This window comes from Heteronotia binoei, chromosome 21, assembly GCF_032191835.1.
Source record: "Heteronotia binoei isolate CCM8104 ecotype False Entrance Well chromosome 21, APGP_CSIRO_Hbin_v1, whole genome shotgun sequence".
NCBI classification, from domain to species: Eukaryota; Metazoa; Chordata; class Lepidosauria; order Squamata; family Gekkonidae; genus Heteronotia; species Heteronotia binoei.
This window is the reverse complement of record NC_083243.1, coordinates 47,044,745-47,072,603: the sequence shown is the minus strand read 5'-3', so window position 1 is coordinate 47,072,603 and position 27,859 is coordinate 47,044,745. Positions and strand designations below refer to the sequence as shown.

At 40.9% G+C, this 27,859-nt stretch overlaps 1 protein-coding gene and 1 long non-coding RNA gene across 2 annotated transcripts in view; both read right to left on the bottom strand.

The window, feature by feature from the left end:
- LOC132589317 (uncharacterized) overlaps positions 1-27,859 on the bottom strand; it is a 131,299-nt gene that overhangs the window by 81,292 nt on the left and 22,148 nt on the right. The window lies entirely within an intron of this gene.
- Positions 47-27,368, bottom strand: GTF2A1 (general transcription factor IIA subunit 1). Its single transcript, XM_060262024.1, has 9 exons — positions 27,050-27,368; positions 24,831-24,932; positions 23,477-23,678; positions 14,647-14,711; positions 13,775-13,850; positions 10,110-10,243; positions 7,795-8,115; positions 7,443-7,532; positions 47-4,585 (listed from the first exon to the last, which is right to left on the bottom strand). The coding sequence occupies exons 1-9, from the start codon at positions 27,077-27,079 to the stop codon at positions 4,478-4,480; spliced, it is 1,128 nt and encodes a 375-aa protein (XP_060118007.1). The 5' UTR covers positions 27,080-27,368; the 3' UTR covers positions 47-4,477.

Here is a 27,859-nt window from a genome sequence, read left to right as displayed (position 1 = left end):
ATCCTGTCATCTGCAGAATGGTCATAATAAAGTAAACACAACTGTATTACACATAAAAAGTATTTTAATACATAAAATAGTAAATAAAAGTGGCAAGCTTATTTTAAATAACATCTTTAATTAAAGTTTTTGCAAAGGCAAAATATTAAACTTAAAATAGGTCTTAGTACATCAAAATACTAAGTATTCTAATTGTATTCCCAGCATGGCCTTTGAAACACATCCTGTACATCCCAGGAAAAGTATCCTTGATCTTCAATTGTACAGACTGAATTTTACAAACATAATAAATATATTTACCCCCTTACACATAACAGTATATGTACAACAGCAGTTGACAATAATAGCTCAGAACAGCAACTAAGGATATTTCCCACCCCTCTAAGTTGTATTTGTACCCTAGGGATACTGGAGCAAGTGAAGGTGTGGTGGTCTCATAAGCGGCTAGCCTGCAACTCTTATTTTACTTTAAAAAAAACTATTTTGATTTTGTTAGCATACAAATTAAGCAGAGATCAGAAAACAAAGTCAATAACCCTTGTCACAGCAAAAGCTTGAGTTGGATCCAGCAGAAAATGTTTGTTGTTGATAATCTGCCACTTGCAGATGTAACTCCTCTGTTCCTTGGAGTTCTATCTCCCATGAACAACATTTCAAGGGGCATTAGGGGCTGTAGCAGAAAGAATGTTATGTGCAGAAATCCCACTTCTGGGCAGGATCCAACCCTGCTTTCTGAATATAACTGGCCTACTTCAGAATATAGAAAGGCCAAGGTTCAAAAGTCTAGTTTTTGAAAACAGAACTCTTAAGCCAAACTTTATCTAGTGCATTATCTAAATGCATTACAACTGCATTTAAGGGCAGACCTACGCAAGATAGTGGGAGTTCCATGAACTGAGCTGTCAGTGTTCAGCCGCCATACTACCCCAGAGAAAGTAAATTATGTGGGGATTCAATTCTAACTGGAGCTATGGAATGAGGGGAGACGAATTTAAGCCCTCCCCCATACAATTTCCCAACCTGAAATGGCCCCATAAGAGCATCCAGAGGGAGGCTTCATGGTCCTGTTCAGAACTATCTCCTCATGCCTCATTTAATTTTTTTTTCCAGAAAAAATGCTGGGAGCTCCATTCCCAGAACATCCAGCATCTAATGCAGTTCTGGTTTAAGGCAGGGCAGCCATGCTTCAACATGATGAACCAGATGATTAATTTTATAAAATGAATTTGCGGAACCAAGCCAAAAGAGAATCTCCAAGCAGGAGTTTCAGAATGAACAAGTAAAAAGGCTATTTCCCCCCTCTTGCACTGTAACTGCAGAGTTTTACCCAGCAGTAATTTCATGGGGACATTATTGCTATGGATGTAGACAGATCAGAAATGAACACACACAGAGGAACTAACACTATTTAAAAATAAAAAGACTAAAAGTCTGGTTATATCACATGTTGCATGTTCTTTGCTTTTCGAGCAACTGTGCTTCAATCACAAGTTTCATCCCCTTGAGAAGACAGGTAGCCGCAATATTTGTATTTGTGAAATCATGATCCATTTCCAGGGAAACAACTGATGACAAAAAACAGGTTTATGAATAGGAGCAAGGGAGACAGAAACTTGCTTTGCCATTGAACAGTTGGGGGAACATCTTACACATTAAATTTAAATAGTCCAATATAAACTTCTTTGTGACAGTATCACTAAAAACCTCCTTAAAAGACAACTTTTAACGTAGACGCATCAAATGATTGCACGTATAGAAAGCCAATGACATCCTCAAATTGTTTTGTTACAATTGAAGTTTCATATGAAGTCTACTGCCAAAGGAATCCAATGGGCCTAGAATATCACATCAACATAAAGCAGGAATATCTGAAGATTGCAAAGGCACAAGACTCTCACCTTTGTGCAATTATTCTGTAAATCTCCATTAGCCTGATTAAAGCATTAACAAGTTGTCTTCTCCATTCCATTTCCCCCCACACATACATCTTAAAAGTTAAAAGGTGCTCCTGTTATCTGTGCAAATCTAAACATAAGCCCTTCTTGCAAACCTTTAATTGCTTCAAAAGTAGAGATAACTGATTTAGTATTTCAATTAAAACGAATTCCAGATCTAAGCAAAAGAAAATGACCTACGTGAAGCTTTAGGACTAGCCATGGGAATCCCTTGCCCTCACAAAAGGAATGATGATATAATGGAAGCCAAACAAAACTGTCTGTTCAATTACAATTTTAAAACCATGATTAAAATTCAAGTACATAGTAAGTGTAAGCAAACTACATTCTTACAGCAAGCTGCTACAATAAAATGAAATTAAAACATGCCTTTTAATTTAAAAAGGAACACTTGATGAAGCAAGTAAGAGCACAAGTTTGGTACGTTTGACTGGTTTTCACAAGAACTTCACAGGTCCTCTTGTTAAAACACCCTCATCAACCAATGCACAAACCCATAGGTAATTTGCAAGACGCTATGCCTGCTCCATATAGACCTATCTGTAAGTCACTTTTAAAGCTGTGGTATCCTTTAAAATAAATAAAAAGGCTAGAAACAAGCAGCTATTCAGTGCCCATGATGTACACAATGCTAACACATTTGTGCAGTATCTGGGTTCCAGTAACAAGTAGTAAACTGTCATGTCATGCTGGGTTTCACAGTGCAGCTTTATGGGATTAGTCTTAAGCCTGTGCTGTCAAATTAAAAGGCGAGACTATACTGTGAACAGGCCATGAGATACAGAAAAATGCAAGGGAAAATGGCAATTAGTTTCCATATAGTCACATAATCTTGGCATGTTACACAGTGGTATATTTTCTTTAAAAATCTACCTTGTTTTTACACAGTGGGAATAAACAATTTACGCATGAATACATCTTCAAGTCCTGAGCCAAAAGTGCAGCCAAAGAGAACTGCAGTTTCAGCAGGCAGTGAAGATGATCAGAAAGCAAAAACCCAATGAAGTTTACATGGTATAAAAATTCAGATGCTTTATATATGTCACTATACAACAGAATAGACAGATTTGGCCAGCTTTAGCAATACCATGGGCATAGAAAAACCAAATTGCTCATTGCAACGTACAATGGATTTCCTGCAAGCAGAAACAATGCACTCAAAATTGAAATGCAAATAGAGTATGGGAGAAAACATATAGAACTAGTACACAGTGCTGATTAAACATACTGGCAATTTTCTTTAGTAAAAATACTTTAAAGTTTCATTTTCCACAAGAACAGAAGTATTAGAAATTGAAGGGGGGGGGGGTTACTGTCATTTGTTAGCTCACTCTTCCTGGCCTCTCTTCACTGCTTTTCAGACAACTTTTCCACATGCTGTTGATCTGCCCTTTAATGATAAATCACCTGGAAGTGCATGCCTTCCTCAATTATGACTGAATTTCGGCCCCACCCCAATAGCGAAGAGATCCTGTATTCCTGAAAATCTGATTTCCAGAGAACCATTCCCACTGTCACAGAGCTCTCCAACAACATCTTGCTATTTATTGCAATTATTACTTATAGAATTATTAGAGCTATTGTGATTGTATTCACCAAGTCATATGATTCCACCCCCCCCCCCACAGAAATTACTCAAAGGAAACTGGAAGCTCTTTTCAATGCTATACACCCTCTTCCAAAGTGCAGAGTCACCTGGAACTTCTGAACTTGTCCCCAACAGCACACCTTCACTGGGCAATGGGAATACATTAAGTTAATAGGCGGAATTTTTTTAAAAAGACTTTCAGCTAGCCTTCATATACAGACCCACTTTGTTCAGCTTTTCTTTAGAGAATCGTTTCACAAGAGCAGAAGATAGCAATCTGTCTCTCAGCTGCCATCTGCAGGTCCTTAAAAGCACAACATCCTCTTGAATTATCAACACATTCAGAATTATTAAATTGCCTTTAAAATACAAATGACATCTTTTGGTACTGGGATCAAAGTTTTATATAAAAGGCCTAAAACTGTAAAGTTATGCATGACCCAGCACAAGAGATTTAAAAATAGTTTACTCATACAAGGTAATTAGAACTCAATATTTCTGTTCTTACCATTTGGTTAGAAGCCTGCACACAATTTAAGCAAGATTCTCACCAACTCCACTCCGAGAGGGAATGGTTCAGCACAGTTTACACAAAGACACACTAAGCTTTTTCCATATTACCATAAAAGAAGAGTTCCTTCAAATCAGTGGGAAGGGAGATTTAAGCCTCACATGCTAGTTACCTTTATCTATAGGTAGAAGTGGTTAATTAAGGTATTCATACAAAACCAGCTTTCAGGCACAGCTAGCTGCATCAATGCCTCAGCTTTCCCATTTGAAGTAGTGTCTACATTGCCATGCTATTCCTTTGTTCTAGTAGTCTTGGTTTTACTGTTCCTCTCTGGTGTGCAGAAACAAATTTCTGTTTAAGTATATGTCTGAGTCTTAACCTTTTCTGCTTTTTCATTTTGCTATGAGTTTGTATGAGAACCCTTCACCATTCTGCATCTCCAATGGCTTTGGAAAATACGTAATCTCTTCCATTAAGATTCATGATGCCGTCTTTGAGGTGAAATTTCCACTTGTTCTTACTTCTATGAATCTGTGAGGGTGAAAGACAAAGTTGTAGAGAATCATCCCGGGCCTTGCATTAAAAACCAATTTTGATTCTAGCTAGCTAGCATTTCCATACACTGTAATATAATGAAAGACACAGGCTGCTTGTGTGTGATGGATGCAATGCCACAGAAGCGCATTGATTCCTAGCTCCAACAGGAACTGACAGGAGTGCCTTTTTACTTACAGATCCAAGTAGTTTATTTAGGCAAATTCAATCTCAAGGATGACATTTAAGAGTATGCCACTACTACTAAGATGACATGACTCAGAGCAGCATACCAAAAGATAAGAGACTAAACTGGCTGGGATCTTTCAAATTCTCTTAAAAAGAGGTATTTTCACAGAGTCTTTCAGCACCCAAATCAATTGCTTTCTAAACACGTGCACTGTATGTTATATCAGCATGGCTGTTGCCCGATTAAAAATCATAGTTGAATAACTGGATCTTTATTAAACGTCAGAAAATAGCTTTGATGAAAAGCGCCTTTATTTTAGATGAAATACTTATGAGATAATGAGTAGCATTATTAAGAAGGAATTTCCCTTCTCTCATGAACAGGAGGGGATTCTTCTCAGATGGAAATAGTTCAATTTTATGCACTCTTCTGTTAAATGTGTTTTTTTTAAAGCATTCTGGCTGATTGAGGGCAACATTTTAATATAGTAATTCATCTAACTGATTAAAATATTGTGGCCCTAATTATCAGGAGCCTGTACTAGAAAAAGACAAGCTTTGCTAATAAGATGTGCAAGAGGGGACCTGCAAGAAACTTGTGGGAGCAGCTATCCCATCCCCCCCACCTTTGGATCCTCCCTTCTCCCCCTATGTCTCTCAGTCTTCCTCCCTCTTGCCACCACTTTTCTTACTTTCTATCCTCCTTGTGTGTCACTTTCTTTCTTTCTGCCCTACACCCATCACACTTTCTCCTCTCCAACTCATCATGCTTTCTCTCTTGTCCTGCCCCCCCAGTCACTCTCTTTATGCCCTCCATGACTCTTTCAGCATCCTGCGTGTTTCCTCTCTTCCTCAGAAGTCATGGTTGCAGTGATGCTCCCAGACATCTACCTGCTCCTTCTTCTCAATTGGAATACTGCAGGAATCACAGTGGATCTCCTAACTACAGAGATCAGTTCCCCGTAGAGTTGCCAGCCCCAGGTTGGAAAATTCCTGGAGATTTGGGGAAGGAAGCAAAATCAGAAGGGTATACTGCCGTAGAGTACATCTTCCAAAATAGTCGTTTTCTTCAAAAGAACTGAACTATGTAGTCTGGAGACCAGTTGTAATTTGAGAAAGCCCCTCCTGGAGGTTGGTAGCTCAGTTCACCTGTAGGAAATGTTTGTTTTGGAGGGTGAAGTCTATGATATTATGTCACTCTGAGTTCCCTCTCCTTCACAAATACCCCTCCCCCTGAAATTTCTAGAAATTTCCTAACCTGGAGCTGGCAAACCTATCTCCTTCCCACCCAACAGCCAACCTACCTTTATCAGTCCCTCTATTTTCAGCTTTCCCTCTTAACCCCACCCCTCTGCCAGCTTCTACTTAGAAAAACTGTGGATCAGTTGAGTGGTGTGGGCCACAGAGCAAGGTCTGCTTGCATGGCAAGGAACCCTCAAGGACTCATTTTTCTTCTCCCCACACTATTTCCTCGTTCCCTCCCACTGGCAACCCCCATATCCTCTCTCCTTTACCTGCCTCATTCTCTCCTTCTCAGTCATTCACCAACCTACCTTTTATCTGCTTTCCCACCTTCAGCTATATTTATTATGCATTTACTTCATTTATATCCCACCTTTCTCTACAGTGGAGACCAAAATAGCTTATATTATTCTTTTCGCCTTTTTTTATCTGCACAACAATCCTGTGAGGGAGATTAGGGTGAAAATATGTGACTGGTCCAAAATCACCCAGTCGCTTCCATTTCAAGATGGGATTCTCTGAAGCTTTAATTGGTGCACCACACTGGCTTTCATAAGATGGCTGCTGTTTGAACAGCAGCAAACAGCCAGGCCTATTTAAGTCAGGCAAGGTGGATGGTACTGAGTCGCTCAGAGGGTGCTATCCAGCAGATTGATGCCAGCCTCAAGGTGGAACCTGGAAATCTTCCATAATTACAACTGAACTCCAGACAACAGAGATCTGTCTCCCTGGAGAAAATGGCTGCTTTGGAGAGTTGACTCTGTGGCATTATACCATGCTGAGGCCTCTCTCCTCCCTAAACCCTGCCCTCTCCTCAGACTCTACCCTAAAATTTATTTATTTATTTAATTTGACTTTTATCCTGCCCTTCCCATAAATGAGCTCAGGGCAGGTTACAACATAAATAATAGGATATAAAACAATTTTAAAAAGAATAAGATCAGTAACTTTAAAAAACTGTGTCCAAACTACACCACCCTGTTTCCTTGGTGTCCCAATGTTAGTTTGTTATTGTCAGTGTCATAGCTGGGTGAAAGACACAGCTGCTGAAAGACAGGAGTGGCAAATTTATATCATGACATCTGCTGCCTCATCTAAAAGCCTGTGGAATAGCTCCATCTTACAGACCCTGTGGAACTGTAAAAGGTCCAGGAATTTTTCACCCTGGAACTGGAACCAAAGCCAGGCCTGGCCCCAATGGGTTCTACACCAAAGGTCAAAATAGGCCTGTAACCTGCCCCCTCCCCCTGCCTTTTTACTGACAGAAACTGAAGCCTGGAATGCTGTGGTTGCCTAGCAACTGCCACTGAGGGAATCTGTTGCTTAAAGCTACAGAAACTCCTTCACCCAAAACTTTGCTGAGGCAGTGGTTAAGAGCAGCAATAGGCTAAGGTTTCAGAAGCCCTACTGTTCAAATTATTACCTTATCATACTGGCACACAACAACATTCTCGGTATCAAATAACTCCTGTCCTTCTTCATCGCTCACATCATCTTCACTATTTAGCGGTTCCTAGAAGAGATGAATGGATTGTATTATCAAATCACATACTGTATCATACCACGCTGTATTGCATGACCACACATAAATCAACTGAATAAAACACAATTAAGATGATTTTTGTTAATAAAATCTGTAATTCGTCCATCGAAAGCTGACGTCATCAAGATCAATTGCTGTTTTTTAAATTATCAGCTGAAGCTACAGCTAAGTAGATATCTATAAGAGCAACAAAAGGACTTTGAATCATACACTCAACATTTATGGATCTTACCTCTTCAACCTGGCCATCTTCACCTCCATCCTTTTCTTTGTCCTCTTCTTCATCATCATCATAATCTTCTTCCTCCTCTTCATCTTCTTCAGATGATGTGTCACCTGCTCCATCCACCTGCAGCACTAACGGTGCCTGTGGTTGTGCTGGTTGCTGCGGAGGTTGCTGCTGACCCGCTGCAGGAATCTGTGCTTGTGCTGGTGTAGGTGCAGCCACTGTTGTAGGTATTACCTGGGTTTTGTTTCCCGTAAATAAAATCTGCTGGGGCTGAATAATTACCCCTGTTTGTTGTGAGATACCTGTAGGAATGGGAGCCAAAACCTAGCAGTAAAAGAAAATAAAAGAAAGAAGAAGTTGTTGTTTATAATATCACAGTCATTTGAAACCAATTTTTAAATTTATTTTACTCAACCTTATATTAAATTATGGGCTCTTCTTAAATTATGTCCTCTTCTACATCAATTAAGGCACACAATATTAAGACTACTCACATAACTAGCAAATCATGGATATGACCGAAATGAACAGTAAACAGAATAAGTTTACACTCTCTATTCACACATAAAATTTGCTCCTGAGGGTCAAAGAACTCTCAAGAACAGAGTGAGATGCAACATGGAGGGCTGGAACACAAGGGAGAAATTGAAGGATATAACGTTTTTCCTTCTTGCACAAACTCTTCTACCAACAGAGCATTACCTCATATAAGACCACTTGTGAGGAGGGCGAGATATAAAACCAATGATAAATAATTGCACAACTAGTGCATGAGAGATTCCTGTCAACTCCCCTTTCCTTTGTGTCCTATTGTGCTGTGTTCCACTCTGGGCTCAAAGATTTCTTGACTGTCAGATAGCAGCTCTTTGGTGGGAGAGGTATTAAATAGCTCCAAGTGTGTTTTTTTTTAAATGAACATAGCAAGTTAATATTTGCAATAAAGTATAATTAACATTAATTACAAGATCTATTCTACACTTAACCCAACTCAGCAATCAATTTCATAGACAACATTCCAGTCAGAAATGATTAACACTTCTCTGAACAAAACCACATCATAACCGATGCAAAGACAAATCCATATGGAAGAAAATAGAGGTACTGTTTAAAGCTGCAGTACTGCTGTGCTAAGCTCTGCTCATGACCTGAGTTCAATCCCCGGTGGAAGCTGGGTTTTCAGGTAGCCGGCTCGAGGTTGACTCAGCCTTCCATCCTTCCGAGGTCGGTAAAATGAGTACCCAGCTTGCTGGGGGGAAAGTGTAGATGACTGGGGAAGGCGATGGCAAACCACCCAGTAAAAAGTATGCCGTGAAAACGTTGTGAAAGCAACATCACCCCAGAGTCGGAAATGACTGGTGCTTGCACAGGGGACCATACCTTTCCTTAACTCAAAAAGAAGACTAGCTGCCTCCCCCCCTGCCCCAACCAGGCATGCCATCAATAAAAAAGGGAATATCTTACAGCTGCATAATTTATAAGTATGTACTGTAATTTTTTAAAAAATCTGTGTTTAACATGCCACACTCAGTGTCATCTTCCTGTTGGGCAAATACAACAGATTGTGTTTGTTTTCATTTCAACAATGCCTTTCATCACACTGGCATTTAATCACTCAGAAATGCAAAAAGACAAGCATCATATTACTAGCAACAATGAAGTGTAAACTGCCTTTTCACAATTTTTTTTCCACTTTAGAGATTTCACTGAGTTTTAACCTTTGATGAAAGTCAATTCTCAACTTCAGTGGAGAAGAAACCAACAAACTAGAAAAACAATACAAATCTTGGCACACAATGTAAACTAAAGCATACATAGGGTGGGTCCAGATGCACACGCGCACATCTGCCTCCTGTCCCACACTTCCATACTCACTCCATCCTCCAGTGTCTCTGAGGTGGCTCAGAAAGCTACCACTCTGAATGCAGTAGCAAATCTTTCTGCCACATGCCATCCATCTTTCTGGGAGTCTGAACGTGGGAGCATGCAAATGAGGCAGATTGGCGGTGTGAACCCACCAGGCCACCCCAAGCCACTTCCAACTTTTTAGAAATCAAAAACATAGCCACAGAGCGCATATGTGCATGACCATTAAAATGTATGGGGGAAAAGAAACTTGAACTATGCTAAGGAGATGGTGGGCAACAGCCATCTGACTGTGCCAAAGCACCCCCCTGGGATATGGGTGTCTCATGCGGGAGCATCTGACTGGGAATAATCTGCTCCATTTTGAACTGGCTCGTCTGCCCGAAGCTGCCAGCCTGGACCCAGCCTGCTGATTTAATTTTACAGACCTCTTTTATTAGCCCTAATTATCTTACTTGCTGAATAACAGGAGACTGTACTCCACCAGGTTGCATCTGTGGTATAACCTGTTGCTGTAGAACCACTTGCTGTTGGGGCTGAATGATGTACTGTGCTCCATTGGCAGTTCTAACCACTTGCAGAATTTGGCCTGGAAGAAGATTTGAATATTTTAATTAATAACTTATGACCTTTCCTTGACTAAACAAGTCTTTTTTATTTTTTTTATTTATTTGTAATTTATATCCCGCTCTTCCCACCAGGTGGCTCAGGGCGGCTTACAACATATAAAATCTAACATGAGACATAATAGTTTAACATTTCATACAATTTGCATAATTAAAATTAAACAATTCAAACAATTTACATATACAAATATTAAAACATTCTTTAATACAAAACAGTCATACAACAAAGGAGCTCATGTAGTTTAGACACAGGAAAAAATACACAAACTCTGCAATAGTTGAATAAATATCAACTGAAATAGCTAATGCTAGACTGCTAACTTTGCTTGAATGCTTCTATGATTCGTTAGCAGCACATCAGTTTCCCACCATATGAACTGCCTTGCTGCCTTGGACCAAGTCAGCATTGCAGTCAAGAACCTGGGTTATTGCCATGCTTCTTACTTCCCACTGCTTACAATACAGATCAACTGAAGTCTTCCTCATTTCAAAAGCCTTCAAAGATCAATTTGAAATGACATCCAAATGCAGCAACTGGTAAGAACAGAGTTTATTTGCCACAAACCAGAATTCTAAATCAAAAGTAAACCAGAATTAAGAATCCCAGTCTCACAAGATGCAAACTGCTATGTGACCAGCCGCCCACATTTGGAATTCATAACAAGCTAAACTCAAAGTTTCTGAAACTAGGGAGCCTTCAATTGCACTCTGCATGCGAGAGGAGTGAGGAGTATGAGAGTACGACAAGTCAGGTTCATACGCATCACAAACCTTTGCTTGTTCCAGTAACTCAATTATCTGAATGCCAGTAAGGCATTTCATGACAGTGAACTGACAGAACTTGACAGTTCATCTAGCACAGCATGCAGTCTCCAGAAACACCTACCATCAAAGCAGCCAAGCCTGAACCGAAACACAGGAAAAACACAAGAGGCAAAATCAATGAACCCACAGAATTATTTAACAGAAAAATCCAGATAGGTTTAATTGATCTTCAATTGTTAAAGGGTCCCCATATTTATCATGCAATTTTCACCAGGTTATGTTTAACTACTAAATAAATTGTCCAATAAAGGTTAGTAAAATGTGTTGAGAATTTTCTGATAAATCAACTTTGCCTTTTTGCATGCCCCCCTCAGTATTAGCTACGCAGATTTCCACCCCAAAACTTCCAAGCAGGGCCATCAATAAATGAAACAGTCAAAGGCAGACCAGATTTAATTTAGTGTTTTTGGAAAATAGTTGTTGCTACAATCATTGTCTATCAATTTGTCTAATCCTGCGTTCTCCATAATTTTGATGCCTAAGGCAGTCTGTTTCTGCACTGAAAGCTAAAGTACGGTTCACTCCTATATTGAAAATTAGTTTTTTAACTAACATCATGAACAGGCAGGCATCTTAGTTGCAACTAGTCTAGTCCAAATAATCCAGCTGGCATTCCACTATCCTCTCTGCTCAGTCTGCCCTCAGGATGCAGCAGCAGTTTCTGGGATTCTCCTGTACCTGTCAGCTGTAGCAATCCTGCTACAACTACCTCCATTAATGTGTCACTCCCTTCATATTGTCAGAGAAGGGGGCATCATGCTGGAGTTGTGGATATAAAAATTTGGTAGTGCAGTTCTTCAAGGCACATTAGTATGCCCTGGCCCAAGCTGGAAATCTCTTTTTAAAGCCCACAGTGCTAGTGACCATTATCACATCCCGCAATTTCCAAAATTTCATTAAACACCGTGCAAGGTAATACTGTTTGTTCTGAGCCTACTAGCAATTTCTCCCACAACACTGACAGTTCCAAAAAGGAAGGCAACTAAGGGTACATACACTAGATGATTAAAACAATAATCTCAACAGTGTAAGCATTATACAAAGAATTAGAATGTGGAGTCAACAACTCTTGGCTAGTTAACCACTGACAAAATACTGAAATCTGTTTTTAGTAGAAGAACAAGAGATTGAATTTATACCCCACCCTTCACTACCCAAAGGAGTCTCAGAGTGGCTTGCAATCTCCTTTTCCTTCCCCTCCCCACAACAGACACCCTGTGAGGTATGTAGGGCTGAGAGAGCTCTCCTTAAGTTGAACAGCTGTGAGAGTTATGATGGACCCAAAGTCACTCCAGCAGGTGCATATGGAGTGGGGAATCAAACCTGGTTCTCCCAGATAAGAGTCTGAACACTTAACCACTGCACCAAACTAGCTCTCAGTATATCTTACTGCATATGTTTTAACAACTTTCTTTCTAGGCATTATTATGATTCCACGGTACACTTTGCTGTCTTAAGTAAAACTCTAATTTACTATAGGCATCTCGGCCAAGTAGTTTCCACTTGCTATAATCGTACCATAGTCATCCTTATTACATTCTAACATTTATGAGGCTCTGGCTCAACTGCTTTTCCTTTATCCAGGAGGAAGTATGAAACAGCTGTAATTTAAGATTAATATTTCTCTTTTTTCATCAAACCTAGCTGTGGCAGTGGCTTCTCTAAATGTGTGCAAATACAGTACAGCAACTACCAAAAGAGACTAGGTGAGGGTGAATTCAGGCACAGTTGATTGTGCAGTTATCCATAGACTGACTCTTCTAGCATGCAAAGCTTCTATCCATAATAGGGTCACGCTTCATAAAAGGAACTTTCTCAGGGAAAAAAAAGACAAAATGGGAATTAAGGAAGCTCTTTATTTCCCACTAAAGTTATAATTTTGATAGGAAACCATGCTAAAATCTCCCCCCCCCCGCCTATGCTACAGGAACAACTATACATCCAATGCCTTTCTTGAAAAGATGGGATGAGAACAAAATGAAGAATCCATTTAAATTAATACAGTCCTAAGACAGCCATATTTGTAGTGTGGAGGTAGCTCCTGGCCCTAGCATTATTTCTGGTTTTTGCCTGCTGTTTGAAGAGAGAACTGACCACTGTAATTATGCTTTGATGACATTCACAGTACACAGCTGTAATGCACTCTGTTGTGGGGCTATCCTTGAAGGCAGTTCACAAACCTGAACAAGCTAATGACTTATTGGTACAAACTGGCACACTAACCAAACTTGAGATTGTTGCCTTTGCTGCCTAGCTTGCTTCCAAGGACAAATTTAGGTGCTGATTTTCAGCTACCAACCTTAAACAATCCAGGTCTTGATTTAACACACAGAAAATCTCCTCCTATACAACAACCTCTTTCCAGTTTAAGACCTGCCTACAAAGCCTTGCTTCTTGTCTAACCACCAGACAAAGACCTTTCCTTAAGCAGCTCCAAAACTATGAAATGTCCTCTGGCTCTCTCATCTTTACAACAGGCAGAATTTTGTATTGTCTTATATTTTGAGAGGCTGTTTCAAGCAGTTTACTTATATATTTGCAGCTTCAATGTAGAGTTTGGGTTTCTAAATTTAATTGTTTAACAGTATTCTTTGATTTACCTCTTATACTGTATACCAACTTGAAATCATAGACTGAAATGTGGTGTCAGTAGACTGTAAATAAATTACCTGAATTTGTAAGAATCTGTTGAACAGGAGTAACACCGGCAGGCAAAGCCAAAGTAGCTGCAGTAGCAGCAGCACTCTGAAAGGAAAGAAGTTGGTTGTAGCAAAAATAATTATACAATACACTAAACTTAAAAGTGAAAAATCAATTATTTGCGTTACAGCTGTACAGATCTATGTATTCTATTTGTTTTTATTGCTCTGTATTCAGACCCTTATTATGCCCTTCTCCCACTCAAATATCACTTTAAAGAGAAAGGATTTCTAAAGCCACTAGCAATAAAAAGTGTAATTCCCTGTTCTTGATTTAAAAAACAAGGCTTGACATATGATGTAAAATATTATTACTATGAAATTTGTTTAATTCTATATAATTTATAATTATACTCTGCCATTCAGACTCAGTGAAATAAATGAACACTCTTGGCCAAATGATGGTATATAAGTGAATGCTACCAAGTTAAGAAAAGCAGTTTAGTTGCTGTTCACAGATAAGTGTAAAAGCAAAATGACTAGCAAATTGTATTCTGAAGGTATTCAGAGTTCCCAATTAGGCTAATGGTACACCTAGGTTCTAAAAGCTAAGTTATTTTTACTCTAGCGGTAATATTTCATTTTAATGACTAAAACTGTGCTATATAAAATATTCTGCTAGATTTAAAAAGTTAAACATTAAATATTAATTGTTGGCTGCCTCAGACATTTTTATGCAGTGGTAATAAAAGGTTAAATAATCATGTATATAATGCAATGTTAATGTGCATAGTGAAAGTTAACCATTTTCCTTTATGCTAACTACACAACTAACCAATTAATAAACCATTTGTCCTAGGACACTGCATGTCTTCCAGACACCATAAACTACATAATCTTACCATGCTTGAAGCATTCATGTGTTGTATCAGCTTAGAGTCTGGTACAATAACTTGCGGTTGAGGTGCTAACAAGAAAGAAGAATAGGAATAATTTGACTTAAAACAGAATAATTTACCATGGCTTACTAACACATCTCTAGTCAAACAACATTATTTAACATGATCATATCTAAAGTTTAAGAGCAAGGCTCGGCAAATTTTAGGAGCTGGGTGTCTAGTATTTTCAGCAATTATTTTATTGTAGTTGCATTCAAGTCCAGTAACATCTTACAGACCAAAAAGATGTTCAGGGTATAAGCTTCAGCAGAAATCCTCAACAGAAGTAGAAGAGATTGAATTTATACCCCACTCTTCACTACTCTCAAAAGAGTCTCAGAGCATTTTAAAGTCTCCTTTTCCTTACCCTTGCCACAACAGATACTCTGTGAGGTAGGTGAGGCTGAGAGAGCCTGACAGAAACTGGTCTGGAGAGAAATAGCTCTGAGAGAGTTATGACTGATCCAAGGTCACTCCAGCAGTTACATGTGGAGGAGTGTGGAACCAAACCCAAGAGTCTGTGCACTTAACCACTACACCTCTGCTTACAGAGCTTATTTATTACTTCATATCAGAATACACAGTTTGGCATTAAAATTGATGTCCATTAAAATGTCTATGATTATTGTCATTGCTTGCTTATGTTAACTTCAGATCATTCACTACTGATAGATTTACATTTCCTATCCAAATGGAGTTTTGAAACAATCAAATTCTGAGAAATTGTGGAGAAGTTAGCTTAGGGTTACAAGTTAGCTTCTTGTGTTAATGACAACTAGGGTTACCCCATATTTACCTATATACTGCAGCATTTTTGTCATACCCTTAATAAAACAATGAAGAACTGTGCAGAACTAAAGATTATATCTAATAAATAGAAAATGCAATATCTAAAAATTAAAAAAAACCTCTAAAGGCTGAAAAAGGAGTCTAGCTCCTAAAGCCAAAGATAATTTGTCATGGCCTGGGTCATAAGTACTGGGAGGCTCAATAATAACCAATATTCTGACTAACAAGGCTTTTTTTACCCTCTGTGCTTTCTAAAAGGGAAGGAATTGTTAAAATACCTGTTATTTAATAATTGTTTAAATACCTGCCATATAATAATAATAAGAAGGAATAACATATCCACTACAGTACTCCAAACAAGAACCTGAGGACTAAACAGTAATAGGAAAAAGAGGACGTGGAGAAAGAGCATGGTGCACTTGGTCTATACAGGTTATGCCCTTTGAAAATGCAAAGATTCTAGCAAGCAATGTGTATTTTCTTTGATTAATTCTACTTCACATATTGACTGACAGTGCAATTCTAAATTGTGATAACTAAGTAGTAACATATTTGTATATAAAGAATATATAAGATGTGAGTACGGTATAATATACTAAATAAGATGAAGCAACTACAAGAAATGTGTATTTGTAAGCCAAAGTAAGAATTACAGAGAAATAGAAATGTTATAAGAGACAAAATAGAAAATACCAATTGTAAACGATATACAGATGGAGTGATGATTGAATCAGATGTATATGTAATGAGAAAGAAAATGTATTTAAGAGAGGTACATGTCCTCTTCCTCCAACCCTGTTTTCCCTCCAATTCCTGTAAAATCTTCCCTTTCCCCTTCCCTTATAATTGAAACTCAATAAAACTTTTAATTTGGAAAAAAAATAATAAACCCACTGAAATCACTGGGCTTAGACGAATAACTTTTCTTAGGATTGCACTAATGTCGTATCATGCTTTTTCCCCAGGAAAGACCCATCTCAGAGGTGAATTATATATAATGTTTAATCTGTCTGCTCCCCTAAGGATTCTCCATTTAAATGAGAACAGGCCTTGTTACCTGGCAGATGGACATGTTCTTATTCATAACTAGACCAGCTCTATTGGTCCAAGGAACCGGAAGTTTGACCTGTTTGCCAAAACTGGACTTCTCCAGGTTTATCAAAAGAAGCAAAACTCTCACCTCTCACTTTGGATTCTACATGATAACCACACAAAACAGGCACAAGCTAGCTACAACAGCTCAAAGGCATGCAAGACTAAGATGTCATGTACCATCTTGGATTCTTAAATGCACTTTAAATGAGCCATCTTGGAGTCTTAATGCACTTCACAGAGGACTCTAGAAACAAAAACTTTATATTCTCACATATAATTTCAAACAAACCACGGTGATTAAAAAAAATTGTTGAAAGGTTTTGGCTTTCTGGTCTTCGTAATCAAATATTTCATTCAATTAGATCATCTAAAACAGAGGTGTCAAACATTCAGCCTGGGCACTGAATCAGGCCCCCAGAGGGCTGCTATCAGGCCTCTGAGCAACTGGCTGTTGTCTGCTTCCTTCTCCCTCTTTCTTGCTTCCTTCTGCATCACAGTTTGCTTTGCCAGGCTTGCTCAGTCACACAGGAGCTAGAGAGCAAAGCATCTATTTTCTCCATTGGCTGATTTCTCTCCATTGGCTATTTCTCTATTCCTTGGGAAGGAAAGGGGAAGGGACAGTTTGCTTTGCCAGGCTCTCTCAATCGCACAGCAGAGCTACTGAGCCAAGCCTCTCTTCCTTCTATTGGCTGAGGCTCCTCCCTCTCTTGGTCCTCTGGGGAGGGAGGAAAAGAGCAAGCGCTTCCTTTGCCCAGTTCCCTGAATTACATGGAAATACAAAGGAGGCATCTTTAAGATGAATGAGTGCTAAAGTTTTAAGCATGTTTTAAGTTTTTAAAAATTTTTAATTGTGTTTATCTGTGTCCTTTATAAAGTTTATAACTCTGCTACCTAGCATTACATTTTATGACACACATGGCCCAGCCTGACAAAGTCTCATTTATGTTGGATCTGCTACTCATAACAAATGCATGACACCCCTGGTCTAGAACTGTATCAAATCCATGCTTCCATCTTGTGCCAGAGAATGCTTAGAAGCTATTTGCTTAAGACAGGCAAGTAACAGAAAACACAGTGATAAAATACCAACTCCAGTAAAAAAAAAAATTGAACTGCTGGGTGAAGTCATCCAGAGATTTGGGCTGGGATGTCGCCAATATACAGATGACAGTACTATATGGCATGTTCAGTTGATCCCAGAAAAGAACCACAGACCACAGTCCAGATGCAGTTTCTGGATGGATGATAGCTATAACTGAAGCTTAATGGTGGTAAGATGTAAGTAATACTGCTGGACAGAGCCCTGGGATTTGAGATTGTGGGGACCTTAGGGGAAGTGACCATGTCCTTTTGCTGTGGGGGACCAAGAAAGTTCAGTCACAGAGATATGATGAGAATTATTCAATGGGCAAGGCTGCTGGAAGGAAAAGGAGCAAGTGAGGGGTGGCTCTCCTAAAACAAGAGCTCTTGCAAGTTCAAGCCATCACTATTGCAACAAGAAGGAAACATGTGAGGGGATCCAAAAAGCCAATGTGGATGAGCAGAGAACTCCAAAATGTGCTAATGGAGAAAAAGGAGATGTTCAAGAAATGGAGGCATTACAGGTAAGCCAAAACACACCAAAAGTCTAGGTTATTGATCTTATTTATTGATTTTATTTATTTGAGATTTATATCCCGCCCTGAGCCATTCGTGGGAAGGGCGGGATATAAATCTCAAATAAATAAAATCTTAAAGAGAAGATAATAATCTTGCCAGAGAAAAGGGTCTAGTTGGAAAACTCTAGTATTAAACAAGGGGATAAAGCTGAGTACATTCTCAAGACTGTGCAACTAACATATACGAAGTTCAAAGGGAAATTTAGAATGAGTAATATCAAAGAAAAATCATTCTGACATCTGTAATACCTTCAGAAATCACAACGGCTGTTAGTAAATTTCTGGAGAAGTCCATTAAAATCTGTGAGGGGCATGTTTCACTATAACTTTTATTAGCTTATTGTTCTTAATCTCAGACTGTATATTTTGTCTGTCCTCATTTCATATTATGTCTGAGTATGCCATTAAAGGTATGATGATGATGACCTTCAGTGAAAGCCAAACAGCCTAAGTCTAAAAATGTCTCTTGTGTATTCAGCAACATAAGATGCAGTTCTGTGATTATATTTCACTGACTGTCTACCAAGCCCAAACCCTATGTAAATGTCAATAGCCTTCCCTGTCAGTTTGTTCAAATAAATCAAAATCTGTTTAACTGTTTAAGCATGCCTTAGAGTGCCATTTCTGAAGGGGATTTTTGGTAAACTGTTGCAACACAAGGGTGATAATGTTAGAGGTGACTAATAAGATGGTCACCGTGTCACACTGGAAGTATTGAAACCTACAACAGTTGGAGGGAAATTACACCAGGCTTTAAGACCACATACTATTGTGGCCATTATATACAGCATATTTAACATGCCCAGTATCAATGAAATGTGGGGACTGCAGATGAAACTGAGCTTGAATTCCATCCCAGTGCAGACTTCCAGCGATAGTTCAGTTGTGCTATCATGAGGACATCAAGATTTAGGCTACTACATACACCATAAACTTATCCTGTGTTTCCAAGTAAGCAGGCCTCACTGAAAAAACATAATACAGAAGAGAGACCACCAAGGAAAACTCCATAGAGGAGGGCAATGGCAAAGATGTGGGAATCAACATATGTTTGCACAGGACTGAGAGATGGAGCGATTTCAGACTCCACTGAGCTTAAGTTTCCCAGAATCATTCAAACATCCCTTCACAGACTCAAGTATTAATGCAGAGTCCAAAATATATGCACTTCGGAATCATCAGGCAGATGTGTGTGTCCTAGATAATCCTCAGCTTCCTCCAGCCACCTTGTACCATGAAGAAAGGTGAAGTACAAATGTTTTAATACATAATAAAATTCAACAGGTCCTAGTGAAACTGAAATAGCAGGGCACTGTTCCAGTACATGTCCTTGTTGAGAAAGTCAAACTGGGTTATCAAATTAATGCTGACCCTAGGACACATAGCAATACTTGTAAGGATCACTGAATATTCTCACAAATGTAGTCCAGAAAGCATCCCAGCTGATAAAGAGGAAACTCTTATTCATTTACTAAACTCAGGACCATAACTATCTTGTATCTCAATAGCATAGTGCCAGGTTTGCATCAGGAAAAGCAGGTTACATGTGATGGAAGCCATGAAAATAGCTATGGATGACAAGGAACTTCTCTTACAGCAGAACTCCACAATGAAGCAGAACTACTATATGTGTCCTGGATGCAGAAAGCTGATTGCTCTGTTAATGATTCTATAGCTGAAGTTGTTGGCTTTTGAGAGCTGCAATATGCTCCAGCAGCTTCAAGAGTTCCAAAGCTGAGGCATTTTCAGTCATTCTTCAGTTAGAAGCCAGATGGGATCAAAGGGGTACAAATTAATCCACCAACTCTCAGCAAGTGTCAGACTCCATGCAGGAGCTGGCTTACAATCCAGGCCAGAAGCAGATGGATAGTCAAAAGCAGGTCCCAGTCAAGTTCTGGGCAGCAATCCAGGACTAATGAGGTCAGAGGCAGGTGTGCAGTCAGAATTAGTGGAAGAGTAAGTTCCAAGAAGAAATCAAGGGGAAAGTATCCAAGAAATATCTTCCAACAAGAGCTGTCCAAACTAAGGAGTGAGCTCTAAGGCTATAGATCCCGCAGTGCCATCTGAAGTGGCATAGGGTCCATCTGGCAAAAATGTGCTCACCGCCTAAACAGGGTTCAGATGAAACAACCACACGGGCCTTCAGGGCGTAGTGGTCCAACCATGGCACTGCCACGGCAGTAATCTGGTTCACCGTAACCCCCGCCGCAAAGATCAAATCCAGCATGTGCCCGGCCTGGTGGGTAGTAGTTGTTACATATTGGGAGAGCCCCAGTGTCACCATATTGGGAGAGCCCCACATGTTCCCCAGAGAGTGCTGAGAACGGGATCTCAAAATCTGCTTGTTATCCTCGGGCCAAAGGAGGCCCGCCTGCAATCCACCAGGGACAGGGCCTTCTCTGTAACAGCTCCTTTCTGGTGGAACCAACTGCCGGAAGAGGTGAGGGCCCTGCAGGACCTTGGCCAGTTCTGCAGGGCCTGTAAGACAGCCCTCTTCCAGCTGGCTTATAACTAACTGGCATTTGTAATTCCAACATTCATACGTTGTAATGGCCAATTGTACAAGAGTCAATAAAACATAAAAATATTTATTAAAAAAAATAACTAACTGGCATTGGAAGCTGAGTGTAGTTTTGATAGACCGCCGTTATATGTTTTATTATTTTACTGTTTTAACTGTGTAAGATGTTTTAAATTCAAAAATTATGTTAGATTTTTATGTGTTGTGAACCGCCCTGAGCCACTTCGGTGGGAAGGGTGGGATATAAATTTAAATAAACTTGAAACCATGGATGACACTAGATCCGTCACCCTTGAGGAGTCTGCATCATTGGCATGGACACTGAAATCACCCAGGACTAAAAGTCGTGGGTATTCCAGCGCCCAGCCTGTTATGGCCTCCATCAGAGATGGTAAGGCACTGGCTGGTGCATTAGGCAGTCAGTATACCAGCCAGATAGCCAACCTCTGCCCCACATCCCACAACATGCCAGCACACTCTATGCCGTGATCACTGGGGGCAGGAGCACTCGAAAGGAGTAAGCCTCCCATATAAGCAGTGCCCCCCCAACCCCCTGTTAGTCCGTTACTGGTGCAGGACCAAGTACCCAGGGGGAATCATCTGAGAGAGCGCAACTGTCGCTCCATCTCTCATCCAGGTCTCAGTCATGCAGGCTAGGTCAGCAACCTGCGCGCACAGGAAATCCCGTAGGACTGCAGTCTTCTTGTTAATAGACCTGGATTTGCACAGCGCCAGGGATAGAGGCAAGTAAAATTCCTTGGCCCCACTACCTGCTACCTTTGGGATGGGACACAGGCTGGACTGAGAGCATTTCCATATCTCAGTCTTCTTCCTTTTAGCTTCTGCCTATTTCCACTTGCTATACTTTCCCCACCCCAGGAGCACTGGGATCCTATAGTCAGACATCACCATAAATTGGTCTTGGCCACAGCCACAGATCAATCCCAGGATGATGATGCCTTCTTACATCTATATATGTTATATTTCCTATACTAATACACCTCCTACAGTTGCTCCTAACTTATCATGATTTTAGCCTAATCTAATAAAACCTAATTGGGCCCTACTACTAATTAATTAACAAAAAAAACCCAATTTGGATAATCACATCCCCCCAACCTATTCTACCCTTCCAATTCATTCATTCATTCATTCATTCATTCATTCATTCATTCATTCATTCATTCATTCATGTCTTGTTAGCCGCCCTGAGCCTGCCCAGGCGGGGAGGGCGGAGTATAAATAAAAGTGTAATTTTATTATTAGTAGTAGTAGTAGCTATTACAAGGTCCCAATTAATAATTACAACATAATTTAGGCTTCAAACATTTAATCCAATTTTCCTAGCTAAACCAATAGAGCCCCACCCCTAACTAATAATTGAATAATTAATCCAATTAATTAAAATCCTCTCCAATTAATTTAGCAGCAGAACTAATCTAATTAGCAACCGTTACCCTAACCTGTTATTCCTGAGAAACAACCCATTTCTGACATACCAACAGCAATACTTTGACAACAGAATAAATGCTCCAAGTGTACTGGTTCAGCTATATGTAGAGTGATAGTTCAGCATACGCTTTCCCATTCAGAAGACTTCCTTGTTTAATTCCTGTCATCTCTGTTTAAAGGCTCTCTAGAAGGTTTTAGAAAACTTCTCTGCTGAAGATGCAGAGTGCTGCTGAGTTAAACAATAATGCGCTAGATTAAGGTGGGTAGCCAAATAGGTCTGAAGCTACAAAACAAAGTGTGAGTACTCTAGCACCTTTAAGACCAACAAAGTATAAGCTTTCATGTGCACGCACACTTCTTCAGATACTAGATGGACCAACAGATGGCTCTGTATGAAGCAACCTCACAGAAGCAGAGACATGGTCTGAAAAACTTTCCAATGCTTCAAATTTCCATAGCAGATTTTCCATTTCCAATTATTCATGGTAGAACATGAAGAATAATTGGAAAAGGGGGGGGGGGGTATAGGGACTGCAAGGGATTAAGAAAGCAGAAAAAACAAAAGAGCTGCATGAGGAATGGAAAGACAAATGAGAGGGAACGTGGCAGATGGGATGACCCAGGTAGGTGGGACAGAGGGAAGAAACAAGGTGAAGGAGCAAAACTGGGGGCTGTGATGGGCAGGGGAAAAGTCCTTGCACACGCCCCACACATTCTTATGTCCTCTCTCTTGCATGGTATAAAGGAATTTTGTACTCATTAGCCAGCTGTAGAGCAATGCAAGTAATGAGGTGCCCAGTGACTTCTGTGAACTAGAGATAAATTTTATTGAAACAGATGCAAGGACATATGCATGGCTAAATCTATCCATGTCCTAAACGACAGTCCCTACGCATACTAGAATAGGCGCAACAAAAAAGCCAGTGCATTGCCAGGCTGCTAGTCCTCAATAACATCTAAATATTCAAGGGATACAAAAAAATCAAAAAAGAGAGTTTTAAAGCACTAGTGCTTGGCTGAATGTTTGCTGTCTCAAAGTCTTCCTCCAGCGCTCTGCATATTCAAACTACTGTGTTTTTGAAGAATACCCTGTGACCCACTGACACTTCAAAATAGGGCAAGGCCTGTTAAGATGTGAAAAACTGAAGCTAGAAGAGTTACAGAATAAGTGGGAAAGATAAAGATTTAGAGAACATGTGCTCCTATTAGGCTTCACTTGTATAGAAAAACTGCTGCTCCCACATGTCCCAAGAAAGCCAGTAAATGACTCTGCTTGTACCTTGCTGTGTTGCAGGAATAAGAACTTGCTGTGTCTGGGACTGCTGCTGTACTGTCTGTTGTGACTGTGGTTGTGGGTGATGGTGATGATGGTGCTGCTGCTGCTGCTGTTGTTGTTGCTGCTGCACTTGCAACAAAAGCTGTTGTTCCTCTGAATGAAATCCATCTACAGCCTTGGACTGCAGCAGTTTGTTCTCCCATAGCTGTGATTAAAAAGTGAAAATATACTTTTAACAAACGATTAAGTGAAGCAGCTTACACAACATCATTGTTGATCTATATGACTATTCTGCATCTGTTAAATTTCCAGGAAAGGAGACCAGAAATTATTATAGTTTGTTCTCTTCTTTATTTCAGTTGACACACTAGTCTACCGAACTATATTATCAGCCAGGTGCAACTATTTCTTGGGTTCATGTTGTGCGACAACGATCCTGACTAAGAATTAATCAAAAGCATTTGCCATTGTAGCAATGAAAAGATATCCCATCCAATTCTCCCTTCTAAACTTTGGAGTCTTGTAAGCAAAATCTCAACTTTGTGAGCTACTGATATTAAAGTTGTGAGCTACTGCATAAATTTAGTTTGCTCTGGGGCCATTTTTCCTGAACTGAGACAAAAATGTGTGAGCCTGCGGCTAAAAAATGTGAGCTAGCACACACTTAGAGGGAACATCGATCCCATCTGAGCAGATAATCTTTCCTTAAACCAGTTGCCTTCAATCCATAAATTAGTCAGGATTGTTTTTTGCTTTCTTGCTGGGACCACTATTCTCTTTTCTGTTTTTTTTAATCTTAAAATAGATATGTGTCTTCTTAAGAGACAGAGCTGCACTGGAATGCTAGAGCAGCACATTGACTAGATAGCCACAGGCAACTACTGAAGCATAAGCTTGTAAGAATTCCAGGAGATGTATGTGAAGCACTTCGAATGCTTGATAAAGAAGTATTAAACAGAAAAGTAAGGCAAGATTAAGGCTAACTGATACCCTAAGCACAGTCTCTTGGCCCTTTCATTCCACCTAATGGTGCCTCTTGGCCCTTCCGTTGCTTTACTGACAAGGCAGTAAGACTCAATAAGTGCTGAAGGTAAAATAAGAGATTAAAAATTAAGTTCCAGGCCAGACGCCACAATTATATTAGATATAAACTTTTAAATGAATTTTATTTAACACTGAATAGCAGCAAGCAATATAAAGGGGAAAAAACCCTCTGTAGTGCCCCCCCTTTCCTTGGCACCTTAAGCACATGCTTATTTTGCTTTTAATAGTTAATCCAGGGCTGCTCTTTCCCTATATGAAGCTCTCCGTTTAAGGGAAACAATGTATGAAGTAAACCGCAGTGAACATAACTTACCGTTTTTAATTCCACAAGAACTTGCTCATCAACACCCTCATCCAGAAAGACCTCTCGGACATCATTGATAACATCTTCAATCACAGACCTATATAGTTTAGGCTTTAAAAAGTCACAAAAACTGCTTGTTAAGCAAAAAATCAATCACAACATTTCAAAACATTCTGAGGAAATATTTTGCATATTTGCCTAATGATGAATTAGTGTACTAGTTCAAAAGATCATAGTTCCGGATCATCTTTGCATGGACCCCATATTTGTACTTTAAAGCTTTAATTTAAAACAGGTCTATCAAAGAACAGCTCATTTATACTATCTCATTTGTTAATATTGAAAGTAACCTTGAATCATAATTTAATCAAGCCAAAATATTGATCTAATCCATGCCAATTTCTATCAGTTGACTAAAACTTCAGTTCACAAAGGTTTTAAAAAAGGAAGGTTCAGGCTACAGTTCTACCCATACATACTTGAAAGCAAATTCCACTTTGAGGACTTATTTCCAAGTAAATGTCCATAATGTCAAACTGCCAGATAATTTAGCACTGCCAAATTACAGTAGGCCATAAAGCCAGCTATTTCACTTTGACTAAACTCTGAATCAGGGAACTAAAGAAGCTTAAAACCAAAGATTTCAGCATAAAGCTGCCAATGGGGTTAAAACAAAACAACAGGCCTATTCCCCACCATCATCATTCAACACAAAAGGCATTTAAGATAATATGAAGCATAATCAAATGTATCACATAATATCCACAAGTACACACATTATAGCCCTGATCGTGGTTTTATATGTAACACTACAATTCTATGAATGTTTACATAAAATAACTCAATCAACTTCAGCGGGGCTTAATTCCAAGTAAACTTTTCTAGGAACTAGAAAACCTGAGGCATACTTTTTTGTTAAAGAGGAAGGAACTTTACTCTTCAGTTTTACATAACATATAAAAGGAGATCCGAAGGGATAAACAGCAAACTTAGCAATACATCATCCGCATTGCCATTCGGCAGCCGCAGCAGCAACTTTTAGAAAATGAGCGGCGCGGACTAAGCACAGAGAGCGGGAACAGCCTTATGAGTGACAAAGCGAGCGCCTTTCAGTCTGTGCCTGAACAGCGCAGGCACCTCCCAGGCTGCTCTCAGCGGCTCTCTCCCTATTTAAAGGCTGATGTGGTGTTTAAATGGAGAGGCGGTGACGTGGGGCTGGAAAGCACCTTCCCATCCTGGCAGAGTCTATATTAGAGAGCGGCAATGGCTCTATATAAACAGGGCAGCCACAGGGAGGAGGAACACAAGGAGCAGGGAGAGAGAAAAGCAAGGGGAAGCCATGATGGATCCGAGAGCACAAAACAGAAGCGGCCAAATCGGCAACAGAACCTCCAGGCCTCCGGGTTTGTCTGCAACGACGGGGCGTGGGGGGGTGGATCTGAGTTTTTGATTTTTAAAATGTAGACATCGTGATGGGAAAAGGGAGGAAAGCGATTTTTTTTTTTTGCTTTCGTGTGACTGCTTGTTGCAAACCTCTGTGAAACCGAGACTCAACCTCGGCAGTAGCCGATACGAGAAGCAGAGAAAGGAGGCGGGAAAAGAGAAGAGGGGTGGCTCGTTTCTAATTTTTTTTTTAAATAATTCTTGACCCACGAAGACAAAGCCTCAAACGGACTAAAGGTGGCTTCTGAACGTAGTATATATATTTTTGCAGTGAAAAAAGGGTGGGGAGAGAAGAGGGGGGGGGGGAATCTGCCGGGGTGAGGTAATAAAAGTGCTTTTCAACCTTCCGTCACCGTCCATAGACACACGCACATCTATCACACTAAAAAGAAGCTGCGCGGATGGTTTCGACCACCAACATTAAAGTATGAGAAAGAAGGAGGAAAACGACACACATTCTTTGAGATGGGAGGGAGAGAGAGAGAGCGCGCAGCCCACCACCGTCCCCCAGGCTGCGAGAGAGAGAGAGAGAGCGCGACGCGCGGGCTGCCGGCGAAGAGCGGCTCCCGCTCGACCCAACCCCGGCTCTTCCCCGTCAGCCGAAGCAGAGACCGCCTCAGACCCCCCACCCCAGACTCCGGGGTCGGCGTCCGCCCAGGAGGGTCTACGGCTCGTCCCGCCGTCTCTCTCTCTCTCTCTCACACCGCTGCCCTCCACCCGTCCGTCCCGCCCCCAGCGGCCTCCCGCCTCCCCTTCGCGAGCCCCTGCCCAGCCCTGGTCCTTACCACGGGGTTTGTATTAGTCGAGCTCGCCATGTCCCGCGCCACCCCCCGGGCAGGACACTCTCCCTCACACCCCCCCAACAACGGCGGCGGCAGCGGCAGAGCGGGCAGCGGCGACACCCCACCCCCCACAGACCACGGCCCAGCTCAAGCGAGCTCTCTCTTTCCCCTTGACCCTCCTCGCGGGCTCCCCCCTCAGTCCCACCCGCCGCTGGACGGGGAAAGCGCGTCAGCCGCCCTCCCCCGCGGCCCGGCCTTACACGGCGGCCCTTGGGCTGCAGCCGCCAGCCGCCTGCTCTGCTCGCTTCGCCCCTTTATATAGCGAGTGCCGAGCAGCTGCGCGAGCGGCCAGCAAAGGGGGAGGCCGAGGGAGGGAGAGCGAAAGGCCGCGAGACGTTAGCTTCCTCGCTCCTCCTTTCTGCCCCTCCCTGGTGTCACGTGAGAAGGGGCATGACACCTACCGAGGCGGATGCAAAGGGAACCGAATGGGGGGAGAGAGGGAGGGACACTCAGGAGTCACACACCGTCATTGCTGTCTTCATGAACACGTTGGGTCTGTGATCCAGCGGTTTGCACTCCATGCTGAACAGCAACGGCTCACGGCAGCAGGAGAATCGTGGCCGCTAGAACATCTGCGTTCCTTTGAACAACGTTCTGGCTTTATGATGCTGTTATTGGGAAAATAAGGGGGAGTGAGACAGATTTCACTTCCGTGTTCCATATGAACGCCGCCATATGCGGGGAAAGGAACTGATGAGACAAGCGCGACAACACTCATTTCTAGGTCGTGCTGTCTCGTTGCTGTTGGCTGCG

Coding starts and splice junctions, on each gene's coding strand:
- GTF2A1 (XM_060262024.1), bottom strand. CDS start 27,079: ATGGCGAGCTCGACTAATACAAACCCCGTG. Junction 23,679..24,830: donor TTCTTGTGGAATTAAAAACG/GTAAGTTATGTT, acceptor TTTTAATCACAG/CTATGGGAGAACAAACTGCT. Junction 13,851..14,646: donor ACATGAATGCTTCAAGCATG/GTAAGATTATGT, acceptor CTTTCCTTTCAG/AGTGCTGCTGCTACTGCAGC.